The 19,685-nt window shown below is 50.0% G+C and overlaps 1 protein-coding gene across 1 annotated transcript in view; it reads left to right on the plus strand.

The window, feature by feature from the left end:
- LOC140409280 (3-oxo-5-alpha-steroid 4-dehydrogenase 2-like) overlaps positions 1 to 19,685 on the plus strand; it is a 39,423-nt gene that overhangs the window by 11,600 nt on the left and 8,138 nt on the right. Inside the window, exons 2-3 of the mRNA XM_072497692.1 lie at positions 16,454 to 16,617; positions 18,391 to 18,492. Coding sequence (XP_072353793.1) covers positions 16,454 to 16,617; positions 18,391 to 18,492 — 266 coding nt within the window. The remainder of the gene's footprint in view (positions 1 to 16,453; positions 16,618 to 18,390; positions 18,493 to 19,685) is intronic.

The raw sequence follows: 19,685 nt of genomic DNA on the forward strand, positions 1-19,685 counted from the left end.
AGTATCATTCTCACACTTGTGGTCTTTCTGTTTCCAATTGGATTCCAATTCAAATTTGGGTTCTCTCGGAGTGACTAGGCCACTTCTGGGACGAATCCCATCAGAATCGCCAGTAAATGTTGCTAATTGTGTTTCTCTTCATTTGGCTCTGAATATGGCGGCCAATATGGTTGCCTTTCTTAATTCTAATTACGTTTTGCCATCCCAGATGGCTACACTCCCATCCATTGACTCTGTCTACACCTCCCGCTGCCTGGGGAAAGTGGGCAGCATAATCAAAGACCCCTCCCATCCAGCTTACTCACTCTTCCAATTTCTCCCATCGGGCAGGAGATACAAAAGTCTGAGAACACGCAATAACAGCTTCTCCCGTGCTGTTACCAGACTCCTAAATGACCCACTTATGGACTAATCTGATGTCTTCACACATCTTCTCTACTGAGCAGTACTGCACTCCTGTGTGCTTCACCCCTGTCTGTGTCTATATATTTACATTATGTATTTTATGTTTGCCTATTATGTATTTTCTTTTCATGTATGAAGGGATCTGTTTGAGCGGAATGCAGAAAATTGCTTTTCACTGTACCTCGGAATACGTGACAATAAACAAATCCAATCCAACCTGCTGGACGGGGCGTGCCGTTGAGGACTCCTGCTGGGCAGAGAGACAGTGCGACATATCTGCCAGACGATAGCACACCTGGCACCATGGGGATATGGGGGAGGATTCTACTCCCGGTGGTCATCAAGGTGACAGTCGCCCTGAACTTTACACGACGGGGTCCTTCCAGGCACCGAATGGGGACCTGTCCGGAATCTCACAGACGTCAGTGCACAGGTGCATTCTTGCCGTCACAGAGGCCCTATATGCCCAGGCAGATCAATACATCCACTTCAATGTGAACCGAGCCCACCAGGAAGCCCGGGCAGTGGGGCTCGCCGCCATTGATGGGATGCCCTGGGTCCAGGGATGATTGTCCCCCTACGAGCACTGGCTGATGACAAGCCGCTCTACACAAACTGAAAGGGGTTCCACTCGATGAACGTGTTGCTAATATATGACCATTAGCTGCGCATCATACACGTCTGTGCCCAGTACCCCGGGCAGCGTGCATGACGCCTTCATCCTGGCACACTCAACAATTCCTGACATGTTTGAGACGCACCCCCGGTTAAAGGGTTGGTTCCTAGGTGACAGGGGTTATCCGCTGCGGTCGTGGCTGCTGACGCCTACCCAGAGACCACAGACCGACATGGAGACCCGCTACAACGACGCCCATGCAGCGACCAGGGGTGTGATCGAGCGGTGCTTCGGCCTCCTGAAGATGCGGTTCAGGTGCCTGGACCACTCTGGAGGGGCACTCCAGTGTGATGCTGAGATGGTCGCCCGTATCGTGGCGGCCTGCTGCATCCTCCACAACATCGCGCAGCAGAAGGGCGATATGTTGGAGGAAGAGGATGAAGGCCAGGCCTCATCCAACATGGAGGATGCGGGGGAGGGGTGGATGGGCAAAACATGGAGCCCAGGCAGGCATGGGAGGCCGCACGATATGTGCACCAGGGCCAGGCGCACAGGACACTCTGATCGCCTCCATGTTCACCAACGAGGAGTGAGGGCAGGGGGGTGGGGGTGGGGGAAGTATGGGCCAGGGGCATGGGAACCGCATCCCGACCCCACAACCGCTTACTTCCACGCCCCCCCCCCCCCCCCGGCCTGGAACACACCGTGATACACACGTGCCGCACTACAGGGTCGGGGCCCTGGGTTGGCAGTAACACCAGGGCTAGTCCATGGGATGGAAGATGATGACAACCCGCTCTGCGATGAGCTCTGGTGCTCTGCATCATACAACAATGTCTGACTCCTGCCCACGGTAGCACTTTCCAACGTCCACCTTGGTGATCCTTCCCTGCATATGAGCTGGCCATTCCATCACACGGTCCCATTGGATCCCTGAGGTAGCGGTGGTGGTGATGATCTGGGGGGGAGGGGGGAGCATGGGCTACGTCTGGGTGGATCCCCAAATGGTACAGCAGGAGTGGGGGCGGCCCGCTGTGATTTCCGCCCTGCAACATCGGTCCCCGTTGGCTGACATCTTCAGGGGCGACCGGGCCTGGATGGGCTCGACTACTGCTCGGGTGTCCCAGGTGGTGTGGTCCCGCCCTGTTTTGCCCGCTGTCCACCAGATATGCCAGGGACAGGAAGGGGGGGAGTCAGAGTTCCGGCAGCACCCCTGCGGGAGTCATCGGCACGGGCCCCATCACCTCCTCCTCCCTCGGGGTGCCCGATGCAGCCCGGGTTACTCCATGGGAGGGAGTCTGCGCAGAGCTATCCCCTGAGGATCCCCCTGGAGGCCCGCTCTGGTCTCGACCAGGGTCTGCATGTCCGCGGCCATGGAGCACAGGGAGTGGACCATCACATTCTGGGATTGCGCCTCATCACACTGCGACTGTGCCACCACCTTCTGGGGTTGCGCCACATCAGCCAGTGACTACGCCATCTCCCCCTGGGACTGGGCCACCTAATAATAATAATCTTTATTGTCACAAGTAGGCTTACATTAACACTGCAATGAAGTTACTGTGAAAAGCCCCAAATCGCCACATTCCGGCGTCTGTTCAGGTACACCGAGGGAGAATTCAGAATGTCCAAATTACCTAACAGCACGTCTTTCAGGACTGTGGGAGGAAACCGGAGCACCCGGAGGAAACCCACGCAGACCAAGGGAGAACGTGCAGACTCCGCAGAGACAGTGACCCAAGCTGGGAATCGAACCTGGGACCCTGGAGCTGTGAAGCAACAGTGTTACCCACTGTGCTACTGTGCTGCCCTCTGACAGCTCCGTCTGTATGTGTGCCACATTGACCAATGCCTCCGCAATGCCGCCGACGTTCCCAGCCTTGGCCTGCTGTGACTGGGCCATGCTCAGGAGCGCTGCTGCGATATCCAGGTGGCTCTGGGACATAGTCGCCTGTGAAGCGGCAACCCCGTCCTGGGCCTCGGCCAGCTTCTGCACCGAATACCCCAGGCCTTGGACATGCTGATCCATAGCCAAACCATTGCCCCAATGCCTCTACTGCGGACGCCACTCGTACGGTGTTGGCCTGGGTGGCACGCATGTTTGGCATCACCTCCTGCTCCTGCACGCGGTTGGACTCCTCCAATTGCACCTGCAGGTGCTGGATGCTCGCCGACAACCCCTCATGTAGTCCCTGGCTCTGTGACTACATCTCCACTATGGATGGGACTGTCCGTTCCAGAAGCCCGAGACCAGTCTGGACGGCAGGTAGTTCCTCGGGTCGGCCTGCCCTCCGACCGTCCGCCCCCTCGGGTGTTCCTACCTCCACCTGCTGTACCGGAGCAGCTGTGTGGTGCGCACCAGATAGTGTCCCAGGAGCCTCTTCAATAAAGTGCCCAATCGAGGTGAGTGTCTCTGGGATGGTGGGACGTATTGAAGACAGCTGTGGGGGGAAGTATGTGTCATCCACAGATCCAAGCTCGAATACAATTTCAGCGTCGGGCAACGGAGAATCCCACCCTTAGTCTCGCAAACGGAGAATCCCACCCTTAGTCTCGCAAACGGAGAATCCTGCCCCAGAAATCCATGGGCATATATATTCAGAAAAGATTGACAGGCCATGTCTCCTTAGGGGGAGACTAGACAAGCAAATGGGAGAAAAGGGAAGAGATTTAGATGGGAAAATACGGGAGGAGGTTCGAATGAGCATGGACTGGATGGGCTGAATGGTCTGTTTCTGCATTTATGCTACGTAATTCTGCATGGTGGCTAATCACGGATATCGGAAACTGAAGAGCTCTGAAGAAGAGTCACACAAACTGGAAACGTTAACTCTGTTTCTCTCTGCCCAACCTGAGATTCTCTGGCTGTTTTAATATCAGAAATGGTTTACTCAATCTGTATTAATTAACTAAATAAGCAGAACAATACTGGCGTGAGTATGAGTAACCTAACCTATTTGTTGTGAAGCTGTCTGGATCAGTTAAAGCCCTCCTGAGTTTAATTCCTATACAAGTCAATACAGGGCAGGCTTGGTGTAAACCCAAAATTTCATCCAATCCCTGAGAGTTCTGCCAGCGAGTTAGGTTAAAAGTCGCAGAAAATAGTTTTGATTTATGGTCAAGCACAGCTGATGTTTTCAGGAACATTCTAATGTAAAGATTTTTGAAACTATATGATCACAGGATGATGTTAGTAATTTAAGCTGCCTTAAAAATCTCAGAGGAAACAAATTCTGACTTTCAGCGCTGGTCTATGCGAGCACTTTTATGTCGTACACCAGGTACATAACACATGGTGAGAAGTCACATTTGGAATTTCCTGAAATAATGTGAGCTGCGAGGCACATTGTTTATCCAGTATTTCTATTCTCCGTTTAACTCGCTCTCTATGTACAGCGAAGGTTGATAGATAACTCGATCCAGCTACAGCCCAGTGAGGTCAAAAATAAACCAGAGACCTTGACCACACGACACCACAGTATAAAGAGTAGCCACTAAACGCCATGGCCGGGATTCTCCGGTATCCGGCGGGGAGGGCCGTACCAACGCCGAGGAGTGGCGTGAATCACTCCGGCCTCAGGCGGCCCAGAAGGTGCGGAATCCTTCACACCTTCAGGGGCTAGGCCGGCGCTGGAGTGGTTGGCACCGCGCCCACCAGTTGGCGCATGCGCAGGAGCGCCAGCGTGATCCAGCGGGATTCTTCTCCGCGCCGGCCATGGCGGAGCTTTACACAGGCCGGCGTGGAGGGAAAGAGTGCCCCCACAGGATGGGGTAAGTGAGCGGAAATCACTGAATTCACTTTCAATCAACTTCCTAAAGTTCTGGTACATGAGTCACCAAAGTTAGTTTGCAAGTACAACGGGTAATTCGGAAGGCAAAGAGAATGTCGTTGTTCATTGCAAGCGAATGGAATATAAAGCGGGGATGATTTGCTTCCGTTGTGCAGGGCGTTGGCGAGACCAACATCGAGAGTACTACATACAGTTTTGGCCTCCTTGTTAACGAAACAACATAATTACATTTGAAGCAGTTGAGCGACGGTTCAGTCGACTGGGTCCTGGTTGTGAAGAAGTTATCTTATGGGAAAATGTTGCACAGGTTGAGCCTTAACCCATTGGAGTTTAGACGATAGAGAGGTGATCTTACTGAAGGTGGATGCTGAAAGGATGCTTCCGCTTGTGGGAGCGACTAGAACGCGGAAATGCGAAGAAAGGGGGTGGGATTCTCCGTTGTTGACGCTGGTGCAGAATTCGTGGAGTTCCACAACAGCAAAATTGGCTGCACACCTGGACAGATTGTGCTACTGTTGAGGGGCTAGCACCGGTGCCACGTGGAACACAATCGATTCCAATGAGAAACAGTGCTGCATTTGCCGGTTTCGCAAATGACATTGAGGCTGACAAGCTGGAGCCGCACAGACACACTTCACTCCCCACATACACCATCCCAGCTAACAAGATGCCATCAAGACGTGTGGCCCTGTGCTTCATGGATGCCCAGCTTGAGACCTTCCTGGACGCAGTGGAGGAGAGACCCTGTACCCCAGCCCAGGAAGGAGTCTACCAGCCGCTGCCATTCATTGTGCCTGGGCGCAGGTGGCAGAGACTGTCAGCGCCATGGGTAACACCGTCCGGACCGGCCAACAATGCCGTAAAAAACTGCAAGGCCACCTCAGGGTGGCGAGGGTGAGTAGACAACATTGTGCCCCTGGCACTAACCCGTGTCCCACACACTCGTAACCTGACCCGCCCCCCCATACCCGAGGGCAGCAGAAACCCCACCCTGCATCAAATGCTGACAACCATTCAGGCTGCCATGGCCAGGTCCCCTGGACATTGAGGCCACCAGCTACCCACCCCTGGGCTGCATGTGTCGGACTGTCTAACAATGCTGTTTTCTGTTTGCCCTCCTCCGCAGGAGAAGGCCGTCCACAACCGTCGGGAGCGGGAGGAGACTAGAGGGGGACCACCGGACTTGCAGCCCCTCACCATAGTAGACCACTGGATGTGGCCGACGGCATGGCACAAACGGAAGCCGCCGGGGTGGAGTTCAGCCGCGGGCAAGGGAGTGAGACCCTGCTCAGTGTGGTTCCACGTGGCATGTGTGTCAACCTCCCCTCCCCCACCCCCAACACCACACCCACACCACCCTCATCCCACACCACCCTCACCCCCACCTTAACCCCCACCCTCATCCCCACACAACCCTCACCCCCACACCACCCTCACACCCACACCACCCTCACCCCCACCCTCACCCACACACCACCCTCACCCACATACCAACCTCACTCACACCACCTGCACTCCTCCTCGGCCCACGGTCTAATCATGCGTCTTGTCTTCTGTCTTACAGGATCTGCTGGAGATGGGGCAGGTCCATCTGACGTCCCCCATCCCCAGCCAGTGCCACAGCCAGTGCTCACCTCCCCCCCACCATGAGCCGAGCACTGACGCTGAGAGCAGCTCAGACGCCAGCCCCCCATCTGAGACTCAGGACACCCGGGAGCTCGAGTCGGAGGATGACATGGATTTCCCGTCACAGCTGCCTCCAACGTCCCCCACCATTCCAGAGACACTCAGCGCGGTTGGGCACTTTAGTAAGAGGCCTTTGGGATACTATTTGGTGCGCACCACACAGCTGAACTGGTACAGCAGGTGGAGGTAGGAACACCCGAGGGGGCAGGCGGTTGGAGTGCGGGTACAGACCGGTTTCGGACCTCTGGAACGGACAATCCCATCAATAGTGGAGATGCAGTCACAGAGCCAGGAACTACATGAGGGGCTGTCGGCGAGCATCCAGCACCTTCAGGTGCAGTTGGAGGAATCCAACCGCGTGCAGCAGCAGGAGGTGATGCCAACCATGTGTGCCAACCAGGCCAACACTCACAGGAGGTTGTGTTTGGTGTTCGATGTCTATCAAGGAATCTACCAAACGACTTGACTTGTCCAAACCAGGATCTTTATTGAATCACACGTGGTAAGATAGCGATATGTTACAGAGCAAGTTATCATGGAGTTTCTTTGTACTTCTCTGGAACTACACCGAGCACGACAGTTCACCTGTACGTCTTACAACCATCTGCTGATGGCCGGATGTGCCCCACTTATATTGGACTGCCTGGTCACATGACCACTGTCCTGAGACCGCATGGTGCATCTGTACCGCCACCTGTTGGTTGGACGTCACACCACCAGCCATCTATGATATTAATTTCAGGCATATCACCACACGCAAGGGTGGGGTCCGCGGTGGAGGCATTCTTTGGGGGCAATGACTTTGGCTATGGGTCAGCATGTCTAAGGCCTGGGGCAATCTGTGCAGGTGCTGGCCGAGGCCCAGGACAGGGCTGCCGCCTTATAGGCAATCAGAGCCACCTTGGACAATGCAGCAGCAATCCTGAGTGTGGCCCAGTCAAAACGGACCATGGCTCAGAGCACCGGCGGCATTGCCCAGGTGCTGGCCGACGTGGAGCAGACAGAGGGAGGTAGCCCAGTCCCAGAGGGAGATGACTCAGTCACTGGCTGATGTGACACATACCCAGACTTTTGGTGGCACAGTCAATGGATGATGTGGCGCAGTCCCAGATAGAGATGGTCCACTCCCTGTGCTCCATGGCCTCCAGCATGCAGACCCTGGGCGAGGCCAGAGCGGGCCTCCAGGACTGTCAGCGCCAGGTGGCGGGGGAACCAGGGGATAGCTCCTCTCGCATCCCCGTCCCATGGAGTAGCTCGGGGGCAATCGGGCACCCCGAGGGAGGAGGAGGTATTGGGGCCTGTGCCGGTGACTCCTGAGGGGGAGGTGCCGGAACACCGCAGCACTAGGGGGCCAGGGGCACGGACACCACATCCCCCCCCCCCCGGCCATGCCCTCCCCTGCAACCCCCTCTGTGATACTTTCCTGCCTCACTACGGAGTTGTGGGTTGGAAGTAACAGAGGGTCTGGCCAATGGGATGGAGGATGATGACAACCTGCTCTGCGATGAGCTCTGGTGCTCCACATCATTAGACAACATTTGACTCCTGCCCATGGTAGCACTTTCCACCGTCCACCTGGGTGATCCCTGCATGCAAGCTGGGCATTCCATCACATGATCCTATCAAATCACTGGGGTGATGATGGTGGGAATGTTCGGCGGGGGGGTGGGCGCCCAGGCCACCCATGAGGCTTCACGCGGTGCCTCCTTGGCTCCTCCTGCTCCTTAGCCTGTTGGGCGGCCGGCTCCTGTTCCTCTGGGGCAGGCTCCACTGCTGCATGCTCTGCTGCTGCAGCTTCCTCCTCCTCGAGCATCTCCAGCTCGTACAGCCACAGGGCATCCCCCAGGGCTGCGGCGACCAGCAGGGAGGCCACCATTGCTGGTTGAATTCCAATATCCATTGTCTGTAGAGGGTGAAAGGCCAACATGTTAGCATGGTGCGTACCCCCAGGTCCACCGGGCTATATAGTGTCCCTGGTTGGCACTGCGGGTCTGCGTCCACATGTCGTGTCACCCCCCCCAGCTCCGGACTCCTGGCCCCATCAGTGGCCGTCACTGTGGGGACCTCTGGCCCTAGTGCCTGTCCCTGCTGCCAGGGGTACCGCCCTTGCCAGCGGTACGCTCCAGGACCTCCGCCTGACGCTCCCGTAGGGTCTACTGTGGGTGTTGCCCTGGGTGGGCGGCCAGCAATTGGCGGCCAGGTGGGGGAGGGTATGGCGGAGGGTTGGGGATCACCCATATGGCCGGTGTCACTCTGCAGAACCAGGGGCAAAGGTCAGTGGGCTGCACAGCAAGATGGCTACCGTTCAGCCCGCGGCAATGCCAGCCTGTACTGTACACCGCCCCAGTCCCGTGGGAGGTCACCCCAGCCACTCAGCCTGTCCCCCCGTCAGGTGACGGAGAATTGCGATTTGGCGTCAAATCGGCGCCCGCCGTGATTTTGCCGACAGAACCTATTCTCCTCCAAATCGCGTTTCGCGATTTTGGCGTAATCCAACGGAGAATCCAGCCCATGATTTCTTTCAGGCGGTCAAGAGTCTGTGGAATGATCTTCCCAAAAGGGTGGTGGGGCAGGGTCTTGGAATATTTTTAAGGAAGAGGTAGATAGATTCTTGACTAGGGTATCAGGGTCGGCAGGAATGTGGAGCTGAGGCCACAATCAGATCAGCCATGATCTTACTGAATGGCGGAGCAGGCTCGAGGGGCTGAATGGCCTACTCTCTGCTCCTGGTTTGAATGTCTGTTTGTCAATTATAGTTTACAGAAACATTGTCGGGTGTAATAAAGAGTAATTTCCAGCATCTGCACATAAATCAAGGATGGTAGAATCATGAAAAACAAAGGCCACTAGATACTGACAGGCTCTTTCCACTGGTTATAACAGGGATTATGGTCTCAATAAAAGGCATTGGCCATTTGGGACTGAAATGAGGCAAGGTTTCTTCACCCAGAAGGTTATGAACCTTTGGAATTCTCTACCCCAGGGAGCTGCGGATGCTCCGTCATTGAGTATGTTCAAGACTGAGATTATGGTTACTAAGGGTAGCAAAAGATATGAGGATAGGGTGGGAAAATGGAGCTAGAGGATTAGCTATGGGCTCAAGGGGCCTTATGTCCCACAGCCGCTCCTGTTTTTTAAATTTTCTTCAAAATCTGCTGTACGCCTTTCCCCCAATGCAGGATTGTCAGCTGGAGATCATGGTCAATCAGGACATTTAGCGACTGGTATCCCTTTCTCATGATGAGAGTGACGGGTTCCTTAAGTGGAGTTTCCAGAGCCATATGACAGCTATGAATAACCCTCTACACCCATGGAAGATGACACGCCTGTGGAGGGCGATGGACTGATGTGTTTGTTGGTTCGCGAGGGAGATATTAGGAACTTGGGACCAGAAATTAGATCAAAGGTGTAGCAGGCAATTTAGGGGTTAAACAGATTGAAAAAAACACTGCTAGCACGGAGTCAGAGGGATACGCCCACACCTGGCCGAGTTACAGTGTCCCAGTCGGATTTAAACTCGTTAGTGGGAATACACAGGATGCCCCAGATCCATTGTCCTTTGGGACACTTCTGTCTGACCAGCCATTAGCCTATTACAGAGTCTTATGGCCTCAATGTCTGTCAGTGGGAGGTTAGTTGCTTATCAATAGCTTGGTTCTGTTCTTTTGTACAATGGGAGTGGACAAACAAACAGCTGGGATAACAATGATAGGTTCAAGTCTGGAAACCCCAGAGAATCTTTGTTTGAATGGTTGGGTGGAGCTTAGAGAGAGAAAAGGAATCCTGCTTTGAACAAGTCCAGGAGAAGGCTTTGGAAATCGACCGAGAGAGATCATGAAAGTTGCCACCGAGGCAGTCTTTGGAAAAGGGTTCTGAACAAATGTCCCTGGCAAAAGAAAAATTGCTTCGTAAGTGCAAGTATTTCCTTTGTCTGTGTAAGTGGCATGAGAGCTGCGTGTTCTGGTAAAGTGCAGTTTATTAATTAAAAAAAAAACATTTTTCCCAATTAAGGGGCAATTTTAGCATGGCCAATCCACCTACCTTTGGGTTGTGGGGGTGAGACCCACGCAGACACTGGCAGAATGTGCAAATTCCACACGGACAGTGACCCTGGGCCGGGATCAAACCCGGGTCCTCGAGGCAGCAATGCTAACCACTGCAAAACCATGAAGCCCCGGTAAAGTGCTGTTTATTAGGAGCTAGTTTGTTAAGGTTATGAAACAAGATGTAATCTGTTGGTATTAGAGTTGAAGTTTAAAAGTTTAAACATTGATTTTCTTTTGTTTTAAAAAAGTTTGTTGATAAAATAAGAAAGCCCTATTTCTTATATTATCACTCCTGGAACAAATCGATCTTTCTGCACCGCCTTCAAACAGAAAGTGGTTGCGGCTATGGACCAGTCTCTTGGCCACTGTTGAGAGCTGATCATGTGTCCGTAACAAACTGGGGGCTCGTGACCAAGATATTCTTACGTATAATTCCTTGTTTGGCTTGGGTTATTGAATTTAAAGACAGTGAGTGTATGTGGATCGATTACAACTTTGCGAGAGTGACTGGAGATGGCCCTTGCAGTTGCAAAAGATGTCCTGGAGGAAATCACTCGGGAGGATTTACAAGGGAAATTGAAAGCAAAGCTTTTGATTTTGGCAGGGGAACTAATCGATTTTTCCACACCGTCTTAAAACAGAAAAAAGTTGGGGCTCTGATCCAGTGTCTTAGCCACTGTTGAGAACTGACCAGGCATCCGTAACAATGCTGTATTTTAATCAAGTTGGATGCTAAGTAGATACGGCTTTCTGTCTCTTGTTAAATGCAGCTCTTCACAGTTCTTTGGTTGATATTACAGAGGTCTCTAGCATCCTCCAGTGAGGGTGGAAGTCCCATCTCTAGCCAATTAATGCTTGGAACATTAAATGGCTATGTGGATGCTGTGACTGGTGGGGATGCGTTCCCTGCCAACTCTTAGGGTGCCATCTGAAAAATTCTGCCCTAACAGGGTCTGACAATTTAGGGACAGTGGAAGAATCAAGAGTAGTGGTAATGAGCTAAATAGAGCTGGGTCATTGTAAATGTGGAGCCTGGTGGTCTTTTGGATGATCGTGCAGCATGGAGGTGAGAACCATGAGGGAGCCACGGATAGATCATTGGTGGACATTGTACAAGTGGGAAGAGAAGCCTTTTTGAGTGATTCTCTGCCCATGACTGGATAGATAAGAATGGAACAAGGCCCACCCAGCTGCCAATGGTAGAGAGGCATTGAAGGGTAATGGTGTTAAAGGATGCAGACAGCTTGAGAAGACTAAGGAAAGATAGTTTAGATTTTTAATAATATTTTTATTCAAAGCTTTTTATATATATATATATATATATATATATACATTAAAATATCAGAAGACCAAAACATCAACATAAACAGAAACCACAAATCCTTAACCTCCCCCGACTCCAACACCCCGCTGGTGATGGCAGCAAACATGAAGGAGAAAGGAGATGGTACCCGAGGAGAGAGCACTATTAACAATATCAGCTAACATGGGAACTTGAAAAGGAAGATGTGTGGTCAGCAGTTCAGTGTAAATGGGGTCAAGGGAGCAGGAGAAGGGATGTGAATTTAGGTCTGGGGAAGCAAGCATCCAAAGAGGAACTTTGGTAGGCTCGAGGAAGGGAAGGAATCAGTTGAAGTGACATTGAAGTCCATAAGCTCCTATCACTTACTGTCAGAGGTGAGGGTGGAGGAGGCAGAGGACAGAGGGGTTTAAGCTAGTCTGTAGTACAGAAAAGAAGTCATTGTGCATTGACCCTGGATTGGTATGCAGTTTTCTGCAGACAGAAGCAGCTCCCAATAGTGCTTTATGTGGTCTAGTAACATCTGACAATGAATGGCTAAACTGGTTGTTTGAAATGAAACGAAAATCGCTTATTGTCACAAGTAGGCTTCAAATGAAGTTACTGTGAAAAGCCCCTAGTCGCCACATTCCGGCGCCTGTTCGGGGAGGCTGGTACGGGAATTGAACCGTGCTGCTGGCCTGCCTTGGTTTGCTTTCAAAGCCAGCGATTTAGCCCTGTGCTAAACCAGCCCCTATTTATTTGCCATAAACATCCAAGTGGATCAATATTTCATAGAATTTACAGTGCAGAAGGAGGCCATTCGGCCCATCGAGTCTGCACCGGCTCTTGGAAAGAGCACCCTACCCAAGCCCACACCACCCTATCCCCATAACCCAGTAACACCACTCAACCAACACTAAGGGCAATTTTGGACACTAAGGGCAATTTAGCATGGCCAATCCACCTAACCTGCACATCTTTGGACTGTGGGAGGAAACCGGAGCACCCGGAGGAAACCCACGCACACACGGGGAGAACGTGCAGACTCCGCACAGACAGTGACCCAGCCGGGAATCGAACCTGGGACCCTGGAGCTGTGAAGCAATTGCGCTAACCGCTATGCTATCGTGCTGCCCATTAAAGGAGCGTGGATAAGGTTCTTATGAGGGAGGATGATCAGGGTGAGAGAGATTAATGGTTTTAAAGAGGGATTGGGTGACAAAGGTGGGGATTTTAAAAGTGCAATTGTAAGTGATTTGGAAAAGAGATTTTTGTAGGGATGGACACAAAAGAAGGGTTGGGGAGAGGGCTATGAGTGGAGATGAACACAAGGAAGTAATCAGAAATGGCCTTATTGTGATTAACACATTGAGAGCAGAAAGGTCATGTATCATGGCAAGGTCAGAAATATGGACGCTTATGTGGAGGACAAGATTAAAAGAGGATGAGAGAGGACAGTGAACTCATCAGAGAGAGGGTATGATGATTTGAGATGGATGTTGAAATCACTGAGGATGAGATGTTACTTGGTGCAGAGGTTGAGGGAGTTAAGAAGTGTGGGTATCTCAGTGAGAAACCTGGCATGGTACATGTATGTGTGGTAATGAATAACGATTTAAGTGAGAGTATCCTGATCCTGCCCACCATTTTTAAAGGTCCACAGAAATCAGGTCCTTTAGTCTTACTAAAATGGAATGATGACGGGGGCAAGAGAAGAAACACATCTATTTTTTCTTTGTTGCTTCTCTTGCTCCATCACTATACTTTGGCTCTGAAAAAATGTACTTCTGTCATTCTAGCTCTACTGTCTTTCACCCTGTCACAGATCTTTCCTTCGTCCTTTGCCTACCCATCCCTTGCTCAAAACCTGTTACATTTCTAACTTTTCCTGTGATGATATGTGAACTATCATCTGTGTATGTAATATAATAACAAAACTGTATGTAAACATTAGTGCCCGTATGTATAGATTACAATTTGAGCATCCAACCACAGGTGCATGGCGACAGGAGAACGTTACTGGAACACAGACACATGTGAGGCAGAATGTGGAAAGCAGGCGTAGAGTCCAGTCGCATATTGAGTAGCTCCTTAGTCAATAGTAATTAATGCTAATTAATTATAGGTATTTGTATTTAGCCATAGTAGCCAACTGTAATCATAGTAAGCATCATAGAAACCCTTTAGTGTTTTAGTTAGATAATAAACTGGTTTGTTCATTTCCAAAGCCATATGTTCTCTGATCACTTTAACTACTAAGACATCGCCATCCGTGCATACAGAGAACATTACATGGTACCAGGAGTGGGGTGTCAAATGAGTGCAGTTAGGAAAAACTAAATACGGCAAGAAAAATCAAAAAGGCCAATCGGAGGCTCGACTAGAAAGAAATCGGCTGTGAAACTCGAGACGACCAGGCGAAGCGTGAATGGAAGCATTCAGGACTCCCGGCCCATTTCTCACGACTGGTAATATAGACACCAACTGGCGTGCTTTTAAGCAGCAATTTACTTTTTACGTGGAGGCCCAGGGTCTCCAGGAGGCATCAGATAAAAGGAAAATAGCCCTACTGATGACTGCAATTTTGTAGACCTGCAGGATTCATTGACTAAGGACCAAATTGTTTATGGACTTAAAAGCGACACGTTACGCGAACGATTGCTGCACGGACATGATTTGGCTTTATCCGATGCGATACGGATCTGCAAGGCCAACGAAGCTGCTTTGCAACAACTCACAGAAATTCAAACACAGGGAAGTGACACGAAATGAAAAAGCGAGACCAACGCTGTGTCACAGCAAAACAACCAACGTGGTCAGCATATGTGTGGCCATTTTAGAAGACCAACAGAACACGCCACTTTGTGTCCGAGGTGCAGCAGAATGCACAGCCTACTTAAGTGCCCTGCATACGTCAAAACGTGTGCCAGATGCTCAAATTGCAACCATGTTGCCCAGCAATGCCAGTGCCACACAGGTGAATGAACACAGGTGCCGAGGAGCATCAACTACATAAATTAAACAAGAAACAACACTTCTACATTGCAAAATGTCTGCCGGAGGAGCAAGATGAACACACCAGTGCAACAGATGACGATGAATATTCATTCTTCATCAATATCGTCGAAGAAGACACAGAACGATTCTATGAGATAGAAGAAATGGGAACAGGGCAGCTAGACTATTGGACAATTCAACTAATGATAAATCAAGTCAGGACGTTCAACAAAATGGACACTGGTGCCAGAGCAAATTTTAAAAACAAGGCAGACCTCAAGAAGATGTGCAGTCAGCCACACATTTAGCCAGACAATGATGCAGTCTCACTCAGGGTACCACGGCACACGAATTAGGACGCTTGGAAAATGCACTCTGCAAGTAGAGGTTAACGAACAATCATATTTGGTGGAATTCGTGGTTGTAGAGGCAAATAGGAGATCACTGCTAGGCGCGACAGCATTTGAGGCCCTACACCCAGTCCAGCGGCTTTACGATCAAGACGACGATTTCTTTGAACTCGCCGAATTGCTCAGCTATCAGCTAATCATAAGGCAGCAAAACGCTGAAATGACTTCCCTTGCAGCACTTGGACACCAGCCGACATCCCTGCAGCACATGGACACCAGCCGATACTGAACAGTACAACGCTGAGACCTGGTATAGCAAGGAAATCCCTGAAGCCAAATAAAACGGAACTACTTCCTTCAAAACTTAATCGGGATGTTGGGCAGGCAGCAAAAGCCGGCAAGACATTTAAACACCACAAGTTCAAGACAAAGAACACCCTACGCATCGAAGGCAACCTGAAAGACTAAATCTGTGAACAGTACATGCCTGATACAGACTTTTTAAAATGATGAACATTTAAAATTTGCATGCATACAATTTGACCCATTCAAAATTCATGTATCTGTAAATAGTTTATACGCGCAAGTCAATGATTTAACAATTACCATGAAAAAGAGGAGAATGTGATGATATGTGAACTGTCATCTGTGTATATAATATAATAACAAAATTGTATATAAACATTTGTGCCCGTATGTATAGATTACAATTCTAGCATCCGACCACAGGTGGCATGGCGACAGGAGAACATTCCTGGAACACAGACACATGTGAGGCAGAACGTGGATAGTAGGCATAGAGTCCAGTCGCATATCGAGTAGCTCCTGAGTCAATAGTAATTAATACTAGTTAATCATAGTTATTTGTACTTAGCCATAGTATCCAACGGTAATCATAGTAGACATCATAGAAACCCTTTCGTGTTTTAGTTAGATAATAAACGGTTTTGTTCATTTCCAAAACCGTATGTTCTCTGATCACTTCAACTACAAAGACATCGGCATCTGTGCGTGCAGTGAACATTACATTTCCCAGTTCTAAAGAAATGTTATCGACCTGAAACATTTTCTCCTTCCACAGGTACTGCCTGACTGGCTGAGTATTTTCAGCATTTTCTGTCTTTATTTTGGATTTTCTCAAAACTGCAGCATCTGCTTTTCAGTATAGATTGCAAGATTTCTTTTTGCCGTCAGCAGATGTTGTGCCTTTTGTGTGTTTTCTGTAATACAAGCTTCTTGTGAAGATATTTTAATGTTTTTTATTAATTCTATTTTATAAGGACATTTATCTATGCGGTTCGAAACAATGGATGTCCCACAACTCTCCACATCATTCTCTCTGGTTGTTTATTCTGTACTCTGAATGGCTACCTTCAGGGCTATACCATGATCTACTGCACTCGCTATGATGACAACTGGACCACTGGCTTCAGATTTATCTCAGGTAAACCTGACCTGTTGAATGTTCTGCATTCGGACAGGGATACTCATTATGTGGCTCACGGCCAACAATAGCTTTTGAGAACTCAAATTTCATCCCTCAAACTAAATATAGTTTTCATCTACGTAATGATCCCACCTTAAAGTCCCTTGCACCCCAATTGTGTTCACAATCTGATCTGTACGTTGGTCTCACATTTTAACATGCGTGCCATTTTTTGGGGACTGCAGATTGGAGGGTGAGAATGTTCATAATGTTGGCAAAAAAATCATTGGGACCACCCTATTGACCAATGAGATCATGATGCCACGGGTCACAGACATTGGACCAAGATTTGACAAGTTTCCTGAATTGAAATTGGCACAATTGTCCTTACAGAAAGAGTGAATTTAACAGGGGTGGTGGTGTGGGGAATGATGGGGAGTGTCAAGATTAAAATTGATAAGGTTGAGGAGGGCACATTCAATACTTTGGAACAAATAGTAGTAGACTTGGCAAGTTTGGGGGTGGGGACATTTAATCTGGCAGGAGAGTGGTTGGTGGGAACCCACTGCCTTCCCATCTCTGCCCTGATTAAGCCTGTGGGGTCTCGCTCTGCCACGAATTGAGGATCTTAAGTAGTCAATTGCTGCCTACTTAAAGACCTCACCCTGTCTTCACTGGTATTTACCCAGCTGTGATCTGGGGACTTGCCATGTGGGAACCCAACAAACTAAACCGGGGGTTTCTTTGTTCAAGGGCACTCAGTGCCTGATCGAGGAACCTGGCCCTGGTGGGTGGGGGGGTGAGGGAGGGACTGCTGACAGCCATCCCCCCTGCCTTTGCTGCTAACCTCCTTGCCCGCTCTCTGATAGCCTCGTCTTGCGACCCATCCCGCCAACATGCACCTCTGGCCAGGGCTCATCCACAATCCTGCGCCCCATGTGGGCAGTGGCCACTGCCACCCCAGTGATGCTGTCAAGCAATGAGGAGCTGCTGGCCTCTGATTGGCCTGCTGTTCTCAATGGATGTGACCTCCTGTACCCAGGGTCCTTAATCCTGGGGAATGATGCCCACTGCTGCCCAGTAAAGTGCCTGACTAACAATTAGCTTCGTAGACCTTCCTGAAAAGAGGAGACATGGAGCAATTTCCCGCTTTCCAGTTGGCAGGCAAAATCCCTATTACCTCCATTAAATACACCCAGTGCCTCTATGACCTTGGAGGAGATGGTAGGAGAGGGACAGAAGGGCAGGTAGGAGGAGTGGGACCTGGAAGAATTACTCCTATACCTGTACTTTATTTCCTCCAATATGAATGAAGAAATCTTGGCAAAAGTTAAAACCCAGTTAAAGACTGTTGTCCAGCTGCAATTTCAGTGTAATTATTAGTTTTCACACATAGAACATAGAACATTACATTACAGCGCAGTACAGGCCCTTGTCAGTTTGTTTGGGAGTTGGCAGCTTTTGAGCTGTGGCAGCTTTTTCAAGGCCATTGTGCATGTGGATATTTGCTTTACAAGTACGCTCCATGTCACCTTTTCTGTGCCGTCTTTGCAATTGTTAAACAACTGTTTGACAAAACCAGATTTGTTTTGCTTCAACCAAGGCACTTCTAAGGTCACAGGCTCACATGAATGGATGATAGAATTCACCTTGTCTGATGTTTCTGCATGACAGAACAGGAAATGGACTTCATTTGATCTCCCATGTTGATAAATGACTTATTCTTAAGAGTAAAAACACATTTGTTCCTGTTTCATGATAAATGAACCGTGTTTGTCTCATATATTTTAGGTGCTGTGCTATATTTTGTGGGGATATCAATTAACATTCACAGTGACTGCATATTACAAGGCCTAAGGAAACCTGGTGACATTGGATATTATATCCCTGAAGGTAACATCTTCCACATTTTTGGAATATAAATCCATAGGAATTAAGACAAAATAATACATTTCCTTTACAATTGTATTGTTCGATATAAAATATTTGTATACTGTCAATTTCATTTCATTTCATTTCATTGTGAAAATGGTTCTGCCAGAAATGTGCTGCAATTGAGATGGCTTGCGCCATGGTCAATTCCCCAGGACAGTCTCACTAACATCTCTCCAAACTGCAGATCCCATCATCAAGATGCAGGCGACATGGCAGTGAGCACCTTGACCTCCCTCCGGATGCACCATTTCCAGCAGAAGTCAGGCCGGGGCACTTGGTCACCCATGCGGAGGATGAATGTCAGACGGACAACCCCTGGCGCCTCCTCACACGACACCTCAAGGGTGTGCAGCCACTGACAATCCACTCTGCCTGTGCCCACACTCACTCCAGCAGTGCAGGCCGCCAAGGGTGCTTCTGCCCCTGAGCAGGAGATCCTTATCAGGCATCGGGCCACCCAGAGGACGTCTGCCAGTTCACCAAGGCATCAGGACGTAGCAGTCAGCAGGCTGTCTCTATATCTGCTGCTCTATATCTGTTGGGAAGTTGGGGCTGCACCTGTTAGGGTCAGGAAAGTTACAAAATCTTGGTGTACTCTCTGGTTCACAAGCGTGCTATCACTGCAAATAAATTGCACTTTTGTGAAATAATTTGATGGGTATGTGAATGTTCCGGTCAACTAAGTGCGTTGTGAATTTGTACTTTAAAATCTTCTACGGCCGAGGTTTAACCATCCTCCCAGAAACACAGAATCACAAAATTGCTACAGTGCAGAGAGAGGGCATTTGACCCAACGTGTCTGCACTGGCTCTCCAAATGGGCATTGTGATTTAGTGCCATACCCCTGCCTTTTCCCCCTACCCGCACTCCATCCCTGAGACTAGGCGTTGACATCTTCCCCCCCAGTCGGTGAACCTGGAGGTGATCAGAGCATCCCGTGTGCATTGGTCCTGGTGCACACGTCGTGCGGCCTCCTGTGCCTGCCTGGGCCACATGTCTTGTCCATCCTCCCCCTCCCCCGCATCCTCCTCATCAGAGGAGGCTTGGCCTTCATCCTCCTCCAACACGTCACCCCTCTGCTGCACAATGTTGTGGAGGACGCAGCAGGCCGCCACGATGTGGGCAACCCTCTCAGTGTCATACTGGAGGGC

The sequence above is a fragment of the Scyliorhinus torazame genome, chromosome 1, assembly GCF_047496885.1.
Source record: "Scyliorhinus torazame isolate Kashiwa2021f chromosome 1, sScyTor2.1, whole genome shotgun sequence".
Classification (NCBI taxonomy): Eukaryota; Metazoa; Chordata; class Chondrichthyes; order Carcharhiniformes; family Scyliorhinidae; genus Scyliorhinus; species Scyliorhinus torazame.